The sequence below is a fragment of the Typha angustifolia genome, chromosome 15 (assembly GCF_048772165.1).
Source record: "Typha angustifolia cultivar Huaian chromosome 15, ASM4877216v1, whole genome shotgun sequence".
Lineage (NCBI taxonomy): Eukaryota > Viridiplantae > Streptophyta > Magnoliopsida > Poales > Typhaceae > Typha > Typha angustifolia.
Genome location: NC_133253.1, coordinates 7,684,698 through 7,707,822, shown reverse-complemented (window position 1 = coordinate 7,707,822; position 23,125 = coordinate 7,684,698). Strand labels below are relative to the sequence as shown.

Sequence of the window (23,125 nt, the reverse complement as noted above, 5' to 3'; positions counted from 1 at the left end):
GGTGCTTTCTGTCCTCGTGGTAGTCATCTTTTCCTTTTGTTATTTTCTTAGAAAGAACAGAGGAAGATTCGGGTTTGATTGTTCCTTGTGCCATTCTCTTCTTCTACCATTGTTATGGATGATTGATGTAGCTTATATTCTTTTTTTCTTCCTAGAATACTGTATGATTTTGTTTCTCATTAAATCTGTCTCTCTCTCTCTCTCTCTATATCTCTCTCTCTCTCTCTCTTATTATTGAGATGCCAATGTAGTAGAGCTTCTTATTGAGTTTAGATTGGAACATGGGGTATAGATGCCATGCTAAGCCGATTAGATTGATCAATCTATAAATGCACTCTGTCAACTTAAGTAAATCCAGAATCCAGAGTTCAGCTCTCTTCAGTGGCTTTTTCATGGTTTAAAGTGATGCTTTCCCACAGACAAAGAAGAAAAAAGAGAAGAAAGAACTCGAGCTCTGACCCCATTAATGGACTAAGATAAGAAAGTAAATTATAATGGAATTAGTAATTTATATACACCTCTTTATTGGCTACAAGTCCATATCTTATTTTCTTCGTTCATATATATATATATATATAAAAGGAAGAAAGAGAAAATTCAAGCGTTTAGACATAGCTTAAGAGCAGACCAAACCCCAAAAGAGGTTCAGGTTTTGTCCTGGCGGTGGCTTAACTCACTCTTCTTCTTCTCCTGTTTTTCGGATCTCATTCTCTCTGCTAAATCCTTTCCTATCCTCGAATCCTTGAGGAGACTCGAGCAATCGCAGCCATGTCGAGACCGAGGGCAAGGCGAGGGGAACTGCCTCCTCCTCAAGCGGTGAGCGCCTCTCTCTCTCTCTCTCTCTCTCTCTCTCTCTCTCTCTCTCTCTCTCTCTCTCTCTCTCTCTCTCTCTCTCTCTCTCTCTCGATAGTTGTACGGTATCCTTCGTCAAGGAATTCCCTTTCCTTTTATGTGCGTAAGAGTAGGACAGAAAAGGTGATGTTTTTAGCCTAAGTTTCGACGCCACTGTTAGTGTTGTGATCCAGGCGTTGGCTTGAGCAAGAAAAATGAGAAGGAATAGAAGAGATCGTTTCATCGGACACCAAAGATTAATTTTGGTGGTCTTTTGGGAATTGTTTGCTATCTGACTTGCTTTCTTGGAGGTTATTTTCTTTTTTATTTAATTTTTCTCCAAGTTTGGTTGTTCCTATTGCATTCTTGTATCTTTCTTATAATTATAGAAGTAAGATGGAGGAGGCATGAAAAAGTTGGTGTTTTGCGACTAAGTTTCAGTATTGAGGATCATATTTGATTAAGGCGTTGGTTTGAAGTTTGAACCGGAGGAAGGGTAGGTTATAGATGAAATGAGATAATCTCACTAGGTTTTCATGAAGCGTACCTGATGAGTAACTTCTAGAGGTTGGTTATAGCATTAGGAGGAATGGGCACACAAGTTTGGGAGCTCCTCTGTGCTGGTAAATCGCAAAAATTTTAACATTACTAGAGTATTTTTATTTATCTTGTTAAGGTCTGATATTCTTTTATTTTATTTTATTTTATTGGCATGTATGGCTTGAAACATATGCTGGTTCGAATGAAGTATGTGCAGCATTCCGTTAATATGGCATGATTTTCTTAATATTTTGTGTCAGTGTTTTCAGTTTGGATCTTTGGATAACTTGATCCCACACATGCTTGTTTAATTGCAGAACATTGAGAAACTAGAAAAGATGGTAGATGCTGGAAGTTTCTATGAAGCTCAACAGATGTACAAGACAACTAGCGCAAGGTATGAAAGTATCTTTTAGTGGAACTTTAACATGCCTGCTGAAGTTGAAAGATCTAATCATGATTGAAAATTGCAATGAAATTGATGTGTATTAGTTAGGTGACATCTATTTTGATATTTTAGTTTAATGCTGTCATATGAGTATGACGTTTAGAATTGCCTTGATGTGTGTTTTACTGGTGATTTTCCAACTTCTCTATGGAACTGCTAAGTTGACTGTTACGTTCTATGATATCCCAGTTTCTCTCTTTTGTGTGATTTACGTTCTATGATATCCCAGTTTCTCTTTTGTGTGATATAATGATGTTTGTACCAAATTTTTTTTTTTTTTAAATTAACCATCATACTAAGATTTTGTTTTGATTGAGTTTCATTTGTAATAAGAAATTTACTCAATTAGCTGGTGTGTTATACTGATTCATAGTTTATACCAGGTATATAGCTGCTGAGAGGTACTTAGAGGCATTGGAGATCCTCCACTCAGGTGCTTTAATTCAACTGAAGCATGGGCAGGTTACTTCCTTACTTCTTCTTTTTCTCCTAATACCTGGCATAACATGTTATGCATAACTGATCAGGCAGTCTACCATATTATGATATGCTATTAGAATCTTCTCCTAATGGATTTCGGTGATATGTTCCTCGGAACATATGAAAAATTAATATTTCCTGCTAATTTTTTTTGTAATGTTCATCAGAAGATGGTGATTCTTATATTCTTATATTCTTATAGTATAATTAAATTATTAGTGCATCAAAAGGAAACAATAAGTATTAAAAATATAATAAGACTATGGTTCAGGTACCTATAAGAGGTGCCTAGGCCCTTTATAGGATGCTTTGTGGTCCGTTTATGCATGCCAGCCAAATATTCAACCACATATGTTATTCAATGGACTACATTTGAGTATTCTAATAGTTTTGAACACTGACATCTACATATGACAAGTTCTTCAATGGAGCACAAAATTTGTACTGATTACATAAGGCTTTATTCTTGTTATTGCTTGCCCAGTTATAGTGAATGCATGTAAAAGGAACTTCAATTTTCTTCTTCTCCTTATACAATTGAATAAGAAGTCTCATCAGTCTTAAGATAATCCTAATTATTTGTCACCTACACTTCACTTAAAACTCGTGAAAATTTGGTTGCCTGAACTTTACTATTGGCATATAAGTTATGGATGAACATTGATTGGGCCAGCTTGAGAAATACAGGATCACATCTCAGTTAGACTAGGAGAGCTAGTTAGTTTGTTAATCTGAGCTGGAAATGAGTCTTTTCACAAGTATGACGACAGAAGATTTTAATTACAATGTCATCAGAGCTGGTGGTTTTGTCTACAGTATATTAATACTGGTGCTACAATTCTCTTACCCTCCTTTGTATCACATGAAGTACAGTATTTTGCTAGCAATCTTATTGTTAGGCCTGAAAGAGCCTACTACTGAAAAGGAAGATAAAATGATGGATTATCCAAGAAGATTACTCAATTCTACCATGTCAGAACTCAAGATACACTCTGGTTCAAATGATGCTCTTTGAATCAATGTAGGTAACTTGTGGAGGTGAACTTGCTGTGTTATTTGTAGACACACTTGTCAAGGGGAAGTTTCCTTACGGCAAAGAAACTCTTGGTCAGATTCTTTTCTAATGTTGCATTACAATTTGTTTGCGTCCTTCTTGTGTCATTCCTGTATTGGGTACTTCAAAGCTCACTTGCTTTTAACTTGTAAAATTCTTAACGTGCTGGAACTCTATTATTTACATCACAGTGTCAATTTTAGTTCTTCATGATATTGTAAATTACGGTTGCATAATCTGATCTCTGTTCAGCCTTAAAACTTGCCTGTTCTCAATTTTTTGTTCAAAATCTTATTTTACGCTAATTTGACCTAAAGACTGGTGAGACAGCCCTTCAACTAGGTAAGAGAAGCTCACCTTGTTCTACGCACTTATTGCATTGAGAGGTCCTATGGCACATTACACTCTAATTCTTGTCATGACAGATGGTGAGTAGGGATCCTTTTCTTCATTTATATAATGTATGTATGTAAAATTTCTTACACTAGATTTTTTAAGAGTATATATGGCACTATACTTTCTTTGTCTGTCTGAAAATTTTAAACTAGGATGACAAAAAACTTGGACACTTTTTAATTTTGTTTTAAAATTTTCAAAATAATATTCCTGAGGCTTGCTTCTCCTCTCGATTTTAGGTAAAACTTTGATTGTTTTGGTCTTCTGGCCCTAGAATAATTTTATTAGTAGCAGTTCTGTAAATAGTTATCGCTCTTTTAGGGACTTGGCAACTATTGGTGCAGGCAGTTGGCTGACTCTATGTCATGGGACTATCGAGCTAGAACCTTGGGCTTTTATTTAACTAATCAATTTGTTTGGTAACTTACTCCATATTGATGACTCCAGCTTGAGAAGTAATTGTTCTTTTCTTTCTTCATGATATGCAGTTACCTTTTCTGATCATTTAATTAAAATTATAGAAGTAATTTTCATCCTTTTTTTTTTCTTTGGTATCTCTAGAATCAATTCATTGTGCTAGAACCTGCTCACATTTTCAGAAGTTATGGACTCTATCTTGGGGATGATTGATGATTAATTATTTTTTTTTAGCAGTGCCTAGTTTTGCATGTCTCGAATTGAATTATTCATCAGTTATGGTTATTTGCAATGTTTTGTGTTGCCACTAATATTTTTAAAGCTTTAGGAAAATACAGCGCTATAGCTAAGAGACATTGTTGTGCACTCCTTAGCCATGTTACACCGAACTTTCTTTTGGGAGACCAAATTGCTTATATTGCACCACAAGTCAACAATCTCTCTCATTTCTTTCTGCCTTAGATTATGATTGAATTGTCTTTTCTGTAAACCTCATCTTTCTGTTATTATGACTGGATCTTACCTAGATCGTCTCAGCAAGCTTTATGAGGCTTTCCCAAAGATATCTGTCCCACAGCACTTGGGAGATGATGATGACATGCAGCAACTTTCTGAAGCTTTGGTGGCAGCAAAAGTGCGTGTTGAGAGTTGCTCATCATTCTTGAAAGCTGGAATAAAGTAATTGCTTCCTCTGATTCTAAATTATTAATTGCTAGGGCATGCTTTAATTCGTTACTTTTTCAAGCAAGCTGCTGAAGGCTTGCAATCATGTCTTGAACCTATCTGTGTACAGGAAGAGATATCTGTATGCGCCATTTTATCTCTTTTAAGGCAATATAGTCTATTAATTTAATGTTTTAAGCAGATTTTACTTTGTTGCTTAAAATATGCTTGTACATGATTGATGTGAGGATGCACTTTTTACATTTGTAAGGTGTTTTATTATGTGTCTCTTTTTCTCTTTCCAATTACCTGAGTAGCTATACTCTTCAACGTAATTTAGTGTCAATTTTTTACCTAACCTCAAATTTTCCTGAGTTTCTTGGGCATGCAGTACAAATAATAGCTGTTACCTTTTCTTAGGTGGTCAGCGGAGTTTGGAGCTCCAAAAAATGGATCTCCTGAATTACATGACATGTTGGCTGAATATCTATATTCTGAATCTCCTGAGTTGGTATTTTGATAGTCCTCGAATAACTTTTCAAGTACTGTTTTGCTTTTTAATGTTCTGAACCCAAATTTTAGTTATCTTCTAACTTCCCAAGTATGAATTATTTTTGTAAATCACAAATAATGAGATTCTTGAAACTTTGTGCATTACAGGATATGATGAAAGTTTCAAGTTACTTTGTTCGTGGAAAAGATCCAAACAAATTTGCTTCTACACTTGTGAACTTTATGGGCAAGGTAAGTCTTCAACCTTTTTGTAATATGACTATTAAAAGGAAAAGCATGTTCTCAATTTTTAATTTGCTCCACTTAGTCAAATATAGGGACTGTAAGTGTGTAACATGATAAAACATTGTAACCGGTGTTGATACTCCTACATTTTGGATGCTCTTTCTGACAAGGATGTATTGATGCTTTCAGTTACTTGTCTTGTATATTATCTTTAAAATAAAAAAAGATGTAAGCCAAGATATTTGTGTATCCTAAGTTGTTTCCTTTGATACTTATATAGTTGTATGGTTATGTCATAAATTAAATTATCTAACGTCAACATATAATGATGAAGCAGAAAATGAACTTTGTCATAGTTACTTGTGTAGGCTTCCGTTGACAGCACTGTTGTAGCTATTAATTTTGCATGCATGGTTATGCTTGTACTTGTCTGCATGTGTACACATTTTGGTTAGGTTGACACTTCTTTGTGGCATGTATTGACCATTTGACCTCATATCTTTAAAATTCATTATTACTTGATATTATTTTTTTTCCTTATATGGCAACCCTCTAGCCAATATAATTATTTTGGCCTTTACCTTTTTACTTTTCTCAAACTATATGTTCTTCGTTTTTTTTGTGATAGTGCTATCCTGGGGAAGATGACACAGCAATTGCACGTGCAGTTCTATTGTAAGTTTCCATAAACATAATTTATCATTCTTGCCTTCCATGAAATGTTGAGAGGTAACAAACTTACACTAGTAAGATTCTCAACCTGAAATGATCACTATAATATTGGATCCTGTTGTGAAGCATTACAATTATCCATGATCAGGTGGCAAATATGAAACTTGAAGAGTATTTGATTATCAAATCTGCAAACTTATTTATAAAAATGTGCAGTATCTATTATATGATACTGATGAAATCTGCTTGAAATATTATTGGGACAGATGAATGTCTCACTCTCAAATTCTTTTTGTTTTTTAGGTACCTGTCACAAGGAAATCTTAGGGATGCGAATTACTTGATGGATGAGCTTAAGAAGCTATTAGAATCTAAGGAACTTGAATTTCCCCAGTCAGATTTGATCCAGTTCATTGAGTATCTTTTACAGACGTAAGTATTCCCGTCACTCTTTTGGAGGAGCTTTTATCTAGCTGATCCTTTCCTTTTAATATGATATGTACCTTCCATTTATTCATCATTGTAATGTCCCTTCCCTCTTGTTCGGATAGCTAATGGTTGATCAGATAACAAGTTATCAACAAGACAGGGCTGTATAACTGCCGTAATCTGAGAAGAATTACTTTATAATTGATAAATGTTGATTATTTATATGGATTTTTTGCTTATTTAAGTCAATACTTCTGAAAATGATGCAAACTTATTGAACCTTATGCAATTCTAAGGTGATATTAACCCTACATATACTTTCCCCACCACAAACGCCTTGTTATCCATAAATTGCTTTTCCAAGTGGTCAAGTGAATGACTAGGTGCTGGTCCATGTGAAATAATTCCAGAAGAGATGTGTTACACACTTACACAGAATGTTACCAACAGTAGATAAGGGCATAATGTGCAAAGTTAAGCATATTGGTGTTGTTTTTGTTCTTTTCTCCACGACCTCTCTTTTGCAATTATTTATTATATACTCATACTGTTTTTTTTTGTCTTTGAGGTGTTCTAGTGTCATTGTCATCTGCTTTTTTCTCAAAAAGTTGTGTCATCTTAATTATCACTTCAGAGTCACCTGCGTGGGTTTTCAAAACATGCCTAATTTCCTCGAAAATAATATACAGCTGTGGAGTGGGTAAATTGTAGAACTTTTGTGTTTTAGCGTACATATTTTAAATATGTTTGCCTCCTTATGGATTAAGTTCAAACTGGTAATGCAATGCTGGGTTATTTATCAACTATAGGTATTAGGTACTATGAATTAAATATGGATTTAGATGCATATATATTATATACATGCTGGGTCATTATTTTGCTAGTGGCTTTTTCAACCTTATTATGCCAAAGAAGGGCCTAATGTGAACCATTAACTTATATAGGCAGTCAGTTTCTAAGAGGGATTCAATATGACTGTTCAGAGTCCAGAACATGAGCCAGTCTTATTCTTCTACAAATTTGTTGATATTTTTCATTTTTCACCTTTTTCTAATAATACACTGGAAACTTTACCTTTTAACTGACAGAAGGAGTGGAGTTTAAATGGTTTATAGTGGCTGCTTACCTGTTGGACGAAAGAAATCAAGTGAAAAGATATACATGTTTTAATCAGTTTGATGCTTGATGTGTTAGCTGGTGTAGATATGCACATAGATGCAATGTGTTGCTACCTCTCCTACTCTTTTTATAGATTCATCTGTATATATTATAGAAGATATATTCTGATACATTCTTTTGACAATCACTGTTGTGGCATTTTTACTTGTTAACAGGTTGGAAAGAGATGCTTTTCCACTTTTTAAAATGTTAAGGGAAAAGTACAAGTCTAGTACAGAACGGGAATCTTTATTTGATGAGGTAATTTCTCTACAATCTGAAGTAATTATTTCAATTTCTGTGAACATGTTTGGCAAGTATTACATTTATTATGTAGCTTTAACCTGCTTTTTTCTTCCTCTGGGTTTCGTCTAGCATTAATATGTTTTCTTCTTAAACTTTATTGTGGTGTCAATCCACTATTAAAGGAACTCTCTAAACTTTATTGTGGTGTCTAGTAAACTTGGGCAGACTCTTTTTGCTATACATGTAGACACGCCCTTGCACTTCCATGCATATACTCTATACAAGTATACGCAACATACATTTTGGCAAAGCCACGTTTGACAAAAACCAGGAGCATGACTTGGGTGAGGATCTTTCCTTTTTCTGAGGCCCTTATACTAACTGTGCCTAGCACTGGGTTGGCTGTATATTCAGTATTCAACTTATCAACTTGCAAATGAATGGCAAGTTCTAATTGACTTGGGATATCAAATGAGTGGCTGTTTTGATGTGACAACTCCTAAAGTAATCATTTACCATAGATGAAAGTTGTGATTTAGGTTCACTATACTAGACAGCTATGCCTGAACAAATCTATGTTCACATATCTGAAATGAAGATCTAAAAGCATGTTGTGCAGATTCTCACTAAGAATAAAGTTCTCTTTGAATGGACCTTAAATATATTTAACTTTGTGAGGATGCCTTATCTTACTGAACATTTTAAACAATGATTGTGCAGTTGTTGGATGAAATTGCTGGAAGGTTTTATGGTGTGCGACGCAAAAGTGGCTTACAAGGCATTTTTGGTGATCTCTTTAAGGTTTGCATCACTGTATGGTCTTACTTACTGATTAACTTAGTTGTATAATTATGAACTTGATCTGGATTTTACATATTAAAGATCACCTAGTGGATTTTCTTTATTCTTTGGGAAATGTATTTCAAATATTCTAATATGATTGTTCTGGTAAAAGGATAAAAATGCCATAATGATGAGAGTAGAAACATTTAAAAATCAATTTGAAGGTTTATCAACTTGAAGATCCTATATTTATGTAGGACTACCTGTAAAATAAGAAAAGGATACGAGTGGATACCTTAACTTTGAACATGAGTACTGGTGCCCAAATTGTCTACGAGCCCAAACTGTGTTTGGCCCAAAAAGGGCGTTTTGAAAATTCAATGGCCAGTCTGGACCTTAATTCTGCCCGGCCTGACCATACCCAGGACCTGTGGTCTGGACTCAAGCTAAGGACTAGGCTGCCCAGGAACTGAGACCTAACCCAGAAAATTAGGTATAACCTCAAACCTAGTCCAACTAACCAAACTGAAAAATTATTCTACTTGTGTCAACATACTTAAATGATTGGTACTAGGTGCTTGATCTATTTTCTAGCCTAGAAGCAATATCAGATTTTGTTAAATGATATTCTAACCTAACCCAATCCACTTGCAGCCATTGAAACTTTGAGAGCGCATCTGGCCTTCCAGATTTGAAGGCTCTCTTGCATCTCATAGTATAACCTTATAGCCAGATTTGGCATTAGTGATGCTCCAGTGTCTGTAGTTAAAGACGCAGCAACAAGAAACAATGAAGTCCTACTGTTTCAACTATTGTTGTCTAAATATTTGTAGCTTTGTTTGTCTTGATCTGCATATAAATTGAAACTTAGATGACAATAATCACTAGTGCAGCTTATCAAAAATGACAGGAACTCATTTAACATGTCATGTGTTTTCCGTTTGCAAAAGGGGATGTTTAATCACTTCATGGTAAATGCTGATAGTGGGATGGCACTTCTTTTTCTTTCTTCCAAAGGAGTATTTGCATTGCAGTGCAGTAGATCCAATAGTTAGACTGTTTGAGAGAGTAATAGATCCAATATTTAGAAACTTGTACATCTTTCGCTGCAGATGATGTGAGTTGCAGTATCAGAATTTCCCCTTTGCGGTCACGGCAAAATACGTACTAGGGCATCAGCACCTCCTATGTAGCCACTCAGAAAGCTCACATGACAGAATTGTAGAAAAGTTGGAGAGAGTATTTTTTTCCCAGATAATTAATTATCTCCTGCAGGCAGAGCATCTTAATGGCCATATCAGACAACTTGGAACTTGGGGGCAGAGTCAATGTTGATCTTCAGTCAACCTGGACAAACTTTAGCATAATAATGTTACATTTTTCTGTAATAACAATCATTCAAGCTTTGCCTATTTGATAGCATCACGGATAAAAAAAATCGAGTAGCGAAAGTCTTGTTGATTTTATTGCGGAAACCTTGTCAACGGAGACGCATTTCATTTGAGGTATTTGCAGTAGTTCATTTATAGTTATTATTTTCATCAGTAAAATGGATGTAACAGTTATTGTTGCCATTTAACCATGAAAGTTTCCCTAAGTTCAATTTGGTATTCACCTTGGATGTTCTTGGATATTGGTTATCATCTTTTCTTCTGGCTCTTGAGTTTACTTTATTTTCAAAGAGAAAATATGCACTCAGGCCTCCATTTATTTTCACTTCGTAGAATACTTTCAACACTGCTATAGCTATGCTAATTTTTAGTATTAGTATAAGAAAGCTTATTCTAATATAAGTTTTCTTGTGTTTCTTTATAAATTAGTATAGTTTGTAATAGTTATATTTAATATGACATAAAATTGAAAATGAGAGAAGAAAAAGAAGAGAGAATAACAGTTAAATGATATTTTCAAGGGTAAAATAGTAATTAAAAAGTATTAATTTTTCTTTAAACTCATCAATATTAATTCGGGTTAATTCTCAATTTATATCAATAATAATAAAAAAATTTGTATATAATATTCTGTTTTTAAATAAAATTATAGTTTATATCATATATTTTTACTCTGTAATTTAGTAAATATATGTAGAATATATTTTGTGTTAGATTTGAACTAACATCGTGAAAATATTCTACTAATTAGATATATTTTATTTTTAAATAATTAAAATGCTCTTAAAATATGTTGTGTTTAGCTCAGTGCGTTGAGTTAATACATACTGGTTGGGTAAGTATAACTTAGCCGAGAGAATATTCATAATTTTTTTAAAATAATTAATTTAATTCAGAAGCTAAATTAAATTCAACTAATAGATCTAATAGTATAATATTTTCTTCATTAAATTATAGAGTTTAATTTATAAATAGTAGAAATTATAAGGTGTGAACTGTAATTTAATAAAAGACGGAATGTTATATAGAAAAACTCTAATAATATAAGACCAATTCACGTGTCCCAAAAGAAATAAATAAATATTATCTCGCAGAGAGAGTCGGATACGTTTCACAGCACGTAATATAATAAGGCTTTTGATGCCTTCCTGGCCAAGGCTCGCAGCTAACACACTCGGAACTCGGAAGAATCCCGAGATGCGTCCACCATTTCCTCACCTATAAAGTATCACCTCGTTTCCTCGTCTCATACTTTCCGGGGGGAAAAAAATAACTCCTTGAAAATAACCCTATAAACAAAAGAGCGAGAGAAATTAAGGAGAAGGAAATCGTCAAGCGGAAAAGATCCAAAGAGACCTCAGAAGAGATCAGAGATTAAAAGTAAACGAGCGAAAGAAGAGATGTCCGCGCCAGAGAGGTGAGTAGGGTTCTCCTTTTATTTTTTTTCTGCTTGATTGATTTAATATGTTTCTTTGTTATCTCCTTTGTTAATGATTTGATTTGGGCCCTGATTTTTTTTTTCTCTTCAAATTTTCTATTTTTATTGAAACTAAGTGGTAGGGCTTTGTAGGATCGAACCTAATTTCGTACCTCTGAATGTAGAATTGGAAGTGAAATGATAGGGTTCCACGATGGTTATGAATGAGGAGTTTGGTTGCCCTTAGCCATGGAAGGAAAAAAAAAAGTGGAATTTTTCGAGTTTTGGAGTGTACAATTGGGGAAAAGGAATTTAGTATATTGAGATCTTTCTAGCTGTGGAGTTCACACCCCAAGATGATATTGAATGATTTATGTATCTGTTGAAGGTGATTTGGTAAACTGAGAATTTCAGTTCTAGCTTTAGATATGTCAGCAACATTGATTTCTACTGCTAGTTTAATTCAACTTTACTGGGTAGAATATCTTTTGCATGCTTCTTCTTAGCTAGATACTGGATCCGGAGGTTGATGTGGTACTTGTTAGTCTGTTTTTTCTCAACTTTGAGGTATTCTTTTTTTTTTTTTTTTTTAGAGGAAGTGGGTTGAGCCTAGTTATATTTATTTAAAGGTAAGAAAGAAAGGCGGGCCAAGGCCCTCATGTAGTACAAGGAAAATGTTGAGGAGGAGGAGTAGGAGGAGGAGTCAAAACCAATAAGAGAGGTCGAGGGGAAGCCCGAACTCCCCTAGTGCCAGATCTCCGAAAGAACTGAGTTATTCTTGTGAGATGCTTTTATAGTTTATGTAAAATGGATTTACAAGAATGTGCAAGCTCTTTGTTACCTGAAGATTCTTAGTTTTTGGTTTTGGTAATGTCAGCTATCTAGCGTTTATGACTATAATCGATAAATTTTGTGATACGGATATTTGTTGAATATGAAAACTATATCAATCAAATTGGTGGAATGGAAGGAGAAAAGGGATTATTTTAGTGACTTATTACATATGGATTTTGCTAAGATGTAGATGATGTTTGTACGTTTGTTCAGTTTAGGAGGTGCTCATCATCATTGCTCTTACTTGAGAATTATTTGAGGTGAAATTGCGTGGATTATGTCTTATTATAGAGGATTATCTGGTGTTGCAATAGTTTCTTGCCTTAGCGTGTTAGCCTTGAAAATTTAGAGATAGGCCTGGAGACCTTATTTCCAATTTGGTAGGATTTTTGGAACTAATATGTAGTTATTCTTGAAAGCAAATCTGTCCTTTTGGAAAAAAGAAACTTGAGATCAAAGTACGAGTTCAGATGCAAGGTAAGTTAGAAAGATGCAGTTGGAGAGGCTTTTTTGAAGTAATCAGGAATATTTAGGTTTGTATCCCATTGGGAGAAAATAATCATACTGTTGAACGTTAGGAATTCATAATCAGTTACACTATTGACGTTGTTCTATGATATGAGATTAGCTGTTACGACCAAGTCAACTCAATTCAAGGGAAACATTGTGTATTTCTAATTGCAGTTATGATGGAATGAATGATCTAGTCTGATCAATTGTCAGATTATTTGGAAAATTGTTTGTTCCTTGAGAGAAGTGATGAGCGGTAGTATCTTTTGACAAGAAATAGGCCAAGAAGAGAGTGAAATAAATTATTTACTTTTGATTTTCTTTTTCCTTCTTTTTTTATTTTCCTTTTCTTTTCTTTTTCTTTTTCTTTTTCTTTCTTTCTTTTTTTTGGTGTGTGTTGTGTCCTTTTCTGCTCTGTGAGAGGAAAAGGCGTACTCTTCTCTTTCTTCTTTTCTTTTAATTTATATGGTTTTGTTTGAGGTTTTTTGTTGATTGTTTGCTGTACAACCGCTATGTTATTGGATAATGTAGTCTTGACATTTGATGGAGGGGCTGGAAGATTGAGTGTGATTTTGCATGGAAGGTGGAATTGATGCCTTAGTGAGATTGAGCTTGAGATTAAGGTCTAATATGATCAAAAGTATGTTTAAATTTTGAAAATAGATTACTGCTTATGGGCTGTTATTTCTATCACAAGAAGATGAACAGTGCGGGTTGTATCAACTTGCAGAGTTTGCTATGTTTTATGTGGTGTTATCTTGATATTTACAGATGAAGGGTTCATCATGCAATCGTCTAGTGGATCTTTTTCGCTAGTTGGAAGGATAGTTTTACTTGCTAAGATGTTGGGCATATGCGAAATGCCTATGGTGTTTGGGCAGGAAAAATGTGGGAGTGTAGTATGTGATATCAATGTCATAGAATGTGATATCACTGTCATGTTTCTGTCCCGTATGAAGAGAGAAGAGCTGGTTAAGGAGAAGGGAGATGAAACAGGGTGCTTCCTTCTGTCCCCCTCTTTTTTGAGGGATTGAGACTGTTGGAAGGTTGGGAGGTAAGGCATGTATTGGCTTATTCATTGCTATCGTGTCTTCCCTTTATTCCTTCTTCTTCTTTTTTCTGTGGCATGCTCCTCATCTTTCTCCACCATCCTTAGTTTCGATGTTTTCCCTGTTTGCTGTTTATTTTTAGTTTATTTTATTGATTACTTGCTTTGGCTGATTGTGCTACCTGTTCTTTTCTATCTTTGCCTAACCTAGAATATGGAGAGCTGCCATGCTCGGGATTCTTGATTGCATCAAGTCGTTAGGTATGAATGTTGATAACTTGATTTCCATACTTGTATTAAAGGAATGTGTAATGCTTGAGCTCTAGTGTCGTCTATCTCAGTGGGGACTAACATTCTCATATTTTTGAGCTGCTATTTATTATCTCAGGAGGTGATCAGATTATTGTTATGTGACAGAGGCTCATGTTATTTATATTGGCAGTTTATATTTCATTTGAAGTTACAGCTTCTGTGCAGTTGCCCAATGGGGAGCTTTATATTTGTTTGTTCTAATGCTCATAGCTTTTAGCATTGCAGATTTTTATGCTAGATCAAAGATTGTACCATTGAGCTGTACATCTCATTTCTCAATGAGCATGGGTAAGATTAGGAATATTTGATGAATGGATTTGCTATTGACTGAATCAGTTGGTGCTGAAGCATGTGGGAGGTAGCACTGTTTGATAGTGGAACTTGGATGGAGCTGGGAGTGTCTGATGGCTTTGTCATATGATGGCCAAGGTTATTCTTGGGTCAAATTGCTTATGGTGAAACATTTAGTAGAACTTATTATTCTTTGGGAGGAAATTCGGTGGGAGGTAGGCTTTATTCAAAATGGAACTCAGTGGAAGGTAGAATGACTTTATCATGTCTCTTTGAACACGAGTAAGATGGGAAATTGATGGTTGGCTAAAGTCTTTGTTTCTAAAGGAAAATAAAACTTTGTATTTGTTACTGACGACAGTTACAAAAAGCCCCATTAACATCTGAGGCCGAGATCTCTGCAAGTTGGTGCAGGTAGGCTTTGGCCCAAGTATAATCAAACTGGTGATGCACTAAGTTGGTGGTAGTTATGGTTGAAACAGGACTCAGTTGGAGGTACAGGTGTTCGATAGTGAAAAGATGATTTTGGCTTAACTCGCTTTTGCTCAAGTGTTTGTTTGACAGCTTCATGGGACATGGTGTTTCCTCATGTAATTTATTTGATATGGTTGTGATGGATGATCTGGGTATCGTGAATCCTACAGAAAAAAAAAAGCAGAAGATTTGATATATTGAATAAAATAGATCGTGCTTTGTTTTACTTGTTTATGTTACTGTGGTCCTTAAATACTGATAGCGGATATATACATATCTGTGGTTGGAAGATGCTGGCTGTCTATGTATATGCCAATTATTCTCCTTAATTTCATTAGATTTGTTAATTTATTTATCTTCTTGCTTCAGTTACTACTACGTTTGAAGTGCTATATCTTCTGCACTAACATATTGAAGTTTCATGCTTCTCTCAGGAAAAGAAGGTCACGGAGGACACATTCAGTTGCAGAAACCATTAAATGGTGGAAGGAGCAGAACCAGCAGCTTGAATGTGCAAATGGCAAGAAACATACTCCAAGAGCACCTGCAAAGGGATCAAAGAAAGGCTGCATGCGGGGAAAAGGAGGTCCAGATAATCCAAACTACATGTACCGTGGTGTAAGACAGCGAACATGGGGCAAGTGGGTTGCTGAAATCCGGGAACCCAACAGGGGCACTCGCTTGTGGCTTGGAACGTTCCCTACTGCAGAGAGGGCAGCTCTTGCATACGATGAAGCTGCTAGGGCTATGTATGGTTCTTCTGCTCGTGTTAACTTTCCTGATCAATATGCTGTTCCCAGTTTCAGCGCCACTACTTCAGCATCAAATGAATCGGCTGGTAGATCGCATCAGTCCAATGTATCCGATGTTCTAAATCCTGCAATACTAGGAATAGAGAAATCAGGTGAGGAGTTAAGGACTAAAAGCCAGCTGGCTGATGAAGTTGCAGCGAGTAAAGTGAAGGATGAAATAAATGCAGAGATGTTTGAACCTTTAGAGCCAATACAGAATCTCTTGTCTGAAAATGATGGTTTAAACTGGTACTTTGATGTCAACGAAATGTTAGAGATGATGGATTCCAACCCAATGAACGAGGATATTGATAATTTCTTAGGCTGCAGAGAAGGCGAAATTGGGAGCGAGGGTGTCGGTCCCAGTGCGCAATTTGCCAATCCTCTAACTTGTTCTCTTCCGTTTGAGAATGCAGAGATCAACATATTGGAGAGGGATTCTGAGTCCTCATTTGAGTGACGAGTAGGTAATATCCGACATAGGTTCTGCAAGGAGATCTTTCTGCCTCTTCTGTTGGAACTTAGCATTGTTGAGGAGCAAACTGCTTTCAAATGCCGGAACTTGGGCAGGACTTGACTGCTGGGACTTTCTCATCAACCTTCTGTTCAACTCAGTTGCTGGGATCTGGCTGGTTCTGCTTGGTTCTTCTGTAAGGTAGTGAATTGAGCTTTGTTATGCCTGTTGGCGTAACATTTGTCAATTCTTTCAGTTCCTACTCTACTCCTTGGAAATAAGGGTATACTTATAAATATATAAAATAAATAAATGAATAAAGATATAGGGGTGTAGCTCGATATTGCACAGTCAAATGTGTTGCATAGTATGCCGGTGGATATCAGGCATTTATGGACTTGATTAGTTTTTTTTTTTCTTTTAATCGAGTCTGGTCCTGATGGGTCTATGACTCTATTCCCTTTGTATAACAGAAAACTAAAACTTTTTAACCACTAGATAATAAATTTGTGTTTCTGAATCCTTCAGTGATTTCTTTATTTCTGAGTAGCTGACTTGCTTCCATGAAATGATGGCAGGTAATGTTCTTCCATGCTTTCTAAATGCTCTTTCTGATGTGTGATTTGTGGGTCAGTCTCATAGGCTCTGCTATCGTTTATTTTTCTTCCTAGATGTACATCACTTTTTCTGCTATCGTTTGGTCGTAATTTCAATGATCCTTGTTGGAAGACTATATACTGTAAGCTCGAATCTATTTGATTCTGTCCATATTTGGAGTTGATGAATATTGCCTAGTGTGAATAAGGTATCCAATTTAATTGAAGCTTATATGTGTTGGAGCTTGATAAACTCAAAGTAAGTTTGACTTTGTTTTTAGAAATTGACTCGAGCTTGACTTAAAAATCAACTCGAATAATATTTCACCGAGTCACTGCAAGCGTGGCAAATCGAATTTGAATGGAACTTGATTTAAATTTTGATTTGAACCCATTTTTGTTATTATTAACGAGTCTCGTGTTCAGTTTTCCTCCACATAGACAGTCTCTAAATTAAGCTCGAGTTGAAGCCGAAGAAGGTAAGGTTATCAGCAATCCTAGGCTCACAAGTCAAAACTAATAGACCAAAAAAAGTTCATCTATATGAAGTTTAATCCTTAAAGTCAACTACGTTCGGGTTACAAATCAATATGGCAAGAAGCCCAACTTGGCGAATTCGAAGTGAGATTTTCTTTATCAGTTTCTTATTTTGATTTATTTTCTCGAGTTCTATGAACTAAATCTTAGGTGTGGAGAATCAACCACTTAGCATCAATTTACTCTCAAGGATGAATTGTACTAGTGTGAATAGATTAGATTTGACCTCATTATGACTTATTTCTATGAGTTTATTACTTCCATTGTCTAAATAATAATAATAGAGTAAAAAAGCTTGACCTAAAAAACCATCATTATCACATTTGCATTGTCCCACTCCAACGGAAACCTACCAGAGTAATTCAACCTATATTATACTAGTATGGTATCCAAGTAGTTTTAGCAGTGAGACTTCTCTCTCATCTCCTCTTTTATCCAATATTTTATATTCACTAACAAAATCTAATTATCATTTTGCAGGATCTCTTGGACTCTTCTTCTAGTGCTTATGCTTTCCATTTGCCCCCACTGAATTCAATAGACCCCCATTTAAGTGTGCAGGAAGAAGGAGACGTTTATGGATGGGGCAGTGAGTGAGTAGTACTACTGATCCTGGACCAATGGGCACTGGAACTGGAAGCAAGCTTTTATTTCCATTGCAGATGGCTGGTAGACAAATATGCTATCCTAGATTTCACCCCTCAATATCAATAATGCCCAATGCTCATCTCATCTCCTTCTTTCTTATTTTATGTTATAGGAAATAGTGAAAACTTATGGCACTTTAATGAAGCAGGGAACACCAGATGAGAACCGAGTATACCTGCACATTAAATCTCTGTTTCTTTTGTTGTATTTATTATTTAGAGATGGATGGTATATATACGTTGATAATTTCAGGGTTTTTACAAACAAACCTCCGATCGAAAAAATAATCTCAGGATTTAGAATTTTGAGTTTATATCCAAAATTCAAAATAAAAATAAAAATAAAGTATATAAATTTGGAATTTAGAGTTTTGAACATCTAAATACGACATATAAAAATTCGTGTACTTGTATGAAAGAATCAAACAGGCTTTTGTTAGTGTTTTGATCAAAATCTTGGAATCTAATCCCGATGCTCTTTTGGCATAGATCGATTCAGACAAGTTAATTGGGTTTCGATCCAACTACGTCGGACCAAAATTTCATGCTCCAGATCGAGACGAGACGACTGGAAATTTCTTCTTTTAACGGCAAAGAAGAGGAAAATTTAAATAATAAAAATAAAAATAAAAATTACAAAGAAAGGGTTGCCGCCTTTGTTCGCCTATCCGTGCGCTGCACGTGCAGGTCAGGCCCCCTGGTCGTCCGTTAGTTAATGCTTCGCTTCAGAACCAAGGGCCCGGATTGGACGACACCGGCGGTGAGATCCGCGAAAGAAACTAGCCGTTGTAGTCGCATCGGATTGTTTCCGTTCCCAGATGTAAGGATTTTAGTACTTGGAAACTAATCGTTGGCTATTATGTACCCGAGTGTACTAAATTCCTGCATTGCTGCTGGTGTTTTTCTTCTTTGTGTCTTTTAACTTCCCGAGAACGCTTAAAAACTCCTCCTATTATTAACTCTCGCCTCTGCTCTGCTCTGGTCGGAAAACACTGAGCAAAAACTAGCCGTTAGCATCTAACCCAAATTTGGTTCTTTGAACAAATCCTTCTGACCTTTCCTTAAAAAAATTAGATTCCTTCCCCCTATCTATTTCTCCTTCCCAATCCCTCTCCTCTTCACCTCAGCTTCAATACTACTAGATATAGTAGTTTGATACCATCTCTCTCTCTCCCTCTCTCGCTAGTTGCAATAGTAGTTTTGATATGGATGAACCTCATCACCCAACTTGGCCTTCTCAGTTCTTCACCAGGACTTGGGATTACCTTCTTCTATTCTTCTACCTTGTTTACTTTGTAAGCATCGGCCATGTCCCGTGCCAAGCTTGGGATGGAGTACTCATCACCCAAGCAGACTACCAAGGCCTGCAAGCCTTCAAGTATGGCTTGGATGACCCAAGAGGGGTATTGAGGAGCTGGAATGATACCGGCCTCGACGCGTGCTCCGGCGCGTGGGCCGGGATAAAATGCGTCCGCGGTAAGGTCATCGCCATCCAGCTACCATGGCGGGGATTAGGCGGCCACATCTCCGAGAAGGTCGGCGAGCTGTCGGGGTTGAGGAAGCTTAGCCTCCACGACAATGCTATAAGGGGCCAGATCCCGTCGGCCCTCGGGTTTCTTCGCGATCTCAGAGGGGTCTATCTGTTCAATAACCGCCTCTCCGGCGCAATACCGCCGTCCATTGGCAATTGCCTAATGCTTCAGACACTGGACTTGAGCAATAACTCGCTCACTGGGAGTGTTCCTTCTTCTATTTCAAACTCTACTAGGCTGTATAGGCTCAACCTTAGCTACAACAACCTCTCTGGTTTGATCCCTACTGGCCTAACTAGACTCACCTCCCTTGCATTTCTTCTCCTCCGAAGCAATAACCTTTCTGGGTCTATCCCTGATTCTTGGGAAGCCTCTCGGCTTCAAATCTTGCAGCTTGATGACAACTCCCTTAGTGGGTCAATTCCAAGCTCTCTTGGTAGGCTAACAAGGCTGCAAGAGTTGTCTCTTAGTAACAACCAGCTCAATGGTAGCTTCCCTGCAACACTCTGCAACCTCTCCTCATTGGTTCAGCTCAACCTTGATGGCAACCAAATTGGCAACAAGATCCCAGAAGCCATTGATGGGCTTAGAAACCTAACAATCCTCTCTCTCCATGGGAATCACTTCGACGGCGAGATCCCTCCGGCGATCGGAAATATAAGTAGCCTTTCGCATTTAGACTTGTCTGAGAACAACCTCACTGGAGAAATCCCTGCCTCGATTGAAAAACTGGCCAATCTCACCTACTTCAATGTGTCCGACAACAACCTGTTCGGCTCTGTTCCTCTTTTGCTCTCCAAAAGATTCAACTCAAGCTCTTTTAGTGGAAACATCCAACTGTGTGGATTTGATCTTTCTGTCCCATGTCCTTCTTCTTCTTCTTCTTCTTCACCTCCGGTGACTCTCCCTTCTCCATCATCTCCATCATCTCCGAGAGCCCGAAAGCTCAACACTAGAGAACTCATCCTCACAGTTGCAGGCATTGCATTCCTCTTCTTCCTTCTTCTTTCTTGCGTTCTTCTGTCCTGTTTGTTTGGAAGAAGGAGTAGTTCTACTGAGAAGAGCACGGCTGCCGGGGCCAAGAAGCCTGGGCCGGCCACGGGAACAGAGACCGAGGCGAGCGGCGATACCGGGGGGAAGCTGGTGCACTTCGATGGGCCGCTGGCGTTCACGGCCGACGACCTCTTGTGCGCGACGGCGGAGATCATGGGGAAGAGCACGTACGGGACGGCCTACAAGGCGACGCTGGAGGACGGCAGCCAGGTGGCAGTGAAGCGGCTGAGGGAGAAGATCGCCAAGGGGCAGAAGGAGTTCGAGGCGGAGGTCGCCGTGCTCGGGAAGATCCGCCACCGGAATCTGCTGGCTCTCAGGGCGTACTACTTGGGTCCCAAAGGGGAGAAGCTGCTGGTGTTCGACTATATGCCCAAGGGGAGCCTTGCTGCCCTTTTACATGGTAAGTCAATATATAGACTGCTGATTTCTTTCTTCAATCTACTTTTCATTGCTCAAGCTGATGCAGATTCTCTAGTTTATCTGTAGTTCTATCAATCAAATAGTAATTGACGAGTAGGAAAGTAGTAATGTTTTGACAAAGTATTCTGTAAATAAGAATTATATCTCTAAGATTCAACTTCGAACCTATGGTGACGAACCGAAAGATCTTTCAGTAGAGATTATTAATTTCTTTCATTTGTTACGTAGAATCACAACAACTTCAACTTCATCTTATTTTCTTTGTCTTTTGGTACGTTCACTTCAGGTCGTAGTCCGAACACCCCAATAGACTGGCCTACAAGACTAACCATAGCCACCGGCATAGCTCGCGGCCTCCACCACCTCCACACCACCGCCAACATCATTCACGGCAACCTCACCAGCAGCAACATCCTACTCGACCCCGATTCCCACCCAAAGATCTCCGACTTCGGCCTCTCCCGCCTCATGTCCGCAGCCGCCAACTCCAACGTCGTTGCCGCCGCCGGCGCCCTCGGCTACCGCGCCCCCGAGCTCTCCAAGCTCAAGAAGGCCGGCCCCAAGACCGACGTCTACAGCCTCGGCGTCGTCCTGCTCGAGCTCCTCACGGGGAAGTCGCCGGCCGAGACGACCAACGGCTTAGACTTGCCGCAGTGGGTGGCGTCCGCCGTGAAGGAGGAGTGGAGCAGCGAGGTGTTCGACGACGAGCTGGCGAAGGACGCGGCCGGGGACGAGCTGGTAGATACGCTGAAGCTGGCGTTGCATTGCGTCGATCCGTCGCCGGCCGCCCGGCCGGAGGTGCAGGAAGTGCTGCGGCAGTTGGAGAGGATCAAGCCGGCAGCAGCGGCCGCGGCCGCCGGGGGCTCCGAGCCTTCTGCTGAAGAGGGCAAAGCTGAAGAAGGGTAGTGCTACTATTTGGTGTTATATGACACTAGTAGTATTAGTTGTCAGAGAGATTATTTGAATTGTTGTTGGGTGTTGCATGCTGTTGGATTTATGTACATAATTTTGTAGGTTAGGATTATTTTTGTTGGTCTTTCTCATGTCTGTTGGTTTACTTTTGGTCTCTTACGATCGTAAGATTATGATGTAGGAATGATGAGATTTAATAAGTAGTAACTTGCTTTTTGTTAATTATGAGCGATTGTAAACTTTCTGCCACAACAAAATTGTGCGTTTAGATCATCCATTCCTGGTTTATCGATGTGTCCAATCCTAAATGCTTTCATTTTTGGGCCGTTGCCTCTCAAAATCGATCGTAGCTAAGATTGACACCTCCCCCTGCTCTGGATGCGCCCAAGCCCTAGATGACCTAGGCCTAGCCTGTGGGTGTACCCATAGGTCATAGCTTTCTTTGTCTTGTGCCTTTCTAAAGTCCATCCTCCATTCAAACCCTAACACAAAACCTCGCCGAGAGTTAATCCTATCCTTTGGTCCAATCTCAACCTTAAAATACCTTCCTATTGAGCTGAGCCAACTCAAAGCTCAACCAACTTGTTGCCTTTTCCATTCATGTGTCGGCTCCCATGCTTTTATAATTCAATAATCATATTCTATGTTTTAGCCTTAACTAACTGAGACTTGCTAGAACTTTGGGAATAAATAAGAGTGCGGCACAAACTCATAATCTAAAAAATAATTAAGCCCATGGCAATCTAAGTTACACTAATAAGCTAAAAGGACTCATGCTATACGAGTGTAACAATATTGATTTAAGTGGAAGACTATTAAATTTTTATTAATAATAATAAAAAAGTTTTGATATACTTACTGTCTGTATCGATATTTGTATTAGTAAAAATTAGATAGGGATATGATCTTGTCACCATTCGATCATCTAGAGCAAGTGTTCACATCACATCTGGATCCTTATTGAAGGATCCGAATAAAATCCGACCTGTTGCTACAGGATAGATGGATTGGAGACGGCCACATCGGCCGAACTAGGTTACCGCTCGTGCTG

The 23,125-nt window shown here is 37.8% G+C and overlaps 3 protein-coding genes across 8 annotated transcripts; all 3 read left to right on the top strand.

Annotated features, from left to right (window-relative positions):
• The first annotated feature begins 602 nt into the window (after nucleotides 1-602).
• LOC140779013 (protein GET4) lies at nucleotides 603-10,458 on the top strand. The gene is made up of 12 exons (XM_073123950.1): nucleotides 603-816; nucleotides 1,689-1,768; nucleotides 2,203-2,281; nucleotides 3,325-3,406; nucleotides 4,694-4,844; nucleotides 5,250-5,340; nucleotides 5,490-5,573; nucleotides 6,196-6,242; nucleotides 6,543-6,671; nucleotides 8,003-8,087; nucleotides 8,793-8,873; nucleotides 9,968-10,458. The coding sequence occupies exons 1-12, from the start codon at nucleotides 769-771 to the stop codon at nucleotides 9,974-9,976; spliced, it is 966 nt and encodes a 321-aa protein (XP_072980051.1). The 5' UTR covers nucleotides 603-768; the 3' UTR covers nucleotides 9,977-10,458.
• Nucleotides 10,459-11,389: 931 nt separating this feature from the next.
• On the top strand, nucleotides 11,390-16,897 carry LOC140777970 (dehydration-responsive element-binding protein 2B-like). Of its 6 annotated transcripts, XM_073122437.1 has the most exons (4): nucleotides 11,391-11,663; nucleotides 13,779-14,061; nucleotides 14,267-14,316; nucleotides 15,567-16,897. In XM_073122437.1, exon 4 carries the CDS (start codon nucleotides 15,703-15,705, stop codon nucleotides 16,381-16,383), a length of 681 nt encoding a protein of 226 aa, XP_072978538.1. In that variant the 5' UTR covers nucleotides 11,391-11,663; nucleotides 13,779-14,061; nucleotides 14,267-14,316; nucleotides 15,567-15,702; the 3' UTR covers nucleotides 16,384-16,897. The 6 variants fall into 6 exon arrangements, with proteins under 6 accessions (XP_072978534.1, XP_072978535.1, XP_072978533.1 ...); XM_073122433.1 differs by having other exon boundaries at nucleotides 11,390-11,663; nucleotides 14,267-16,897; XM_073122435.1 differs by lacking the exon at nucleotides 13,779-14,061.
• Nucleotides 16,898-19,147: 2,250 nt separating this feature from the next.
• LOC140777282 (probably inactive leucine-rich repeat receptor-like protein kinase IMK2) lies at nucleotides 19,148-22,314 on the top strand. Its single transcript, XM_073121299.1, has 2 exons — nucleotides 19,148-21,142; nucleotides 21,449-22,314. The coding sequence occupies exons 1-2, from the start codon at nucleotides 19,363-19,365 to the stop codon at nucleotides 22,066-22,068; spliced, it is 2,400 nt and encodes a 799-aa protein (XP_072977400.1). The 5' UTR covers nucleotides 19,148-19,362; the 3' UTR covers nucleotides 22,069-22,314.
• Nucleotides 22,315-23,125: the final 811 nt, after the last annotated feature.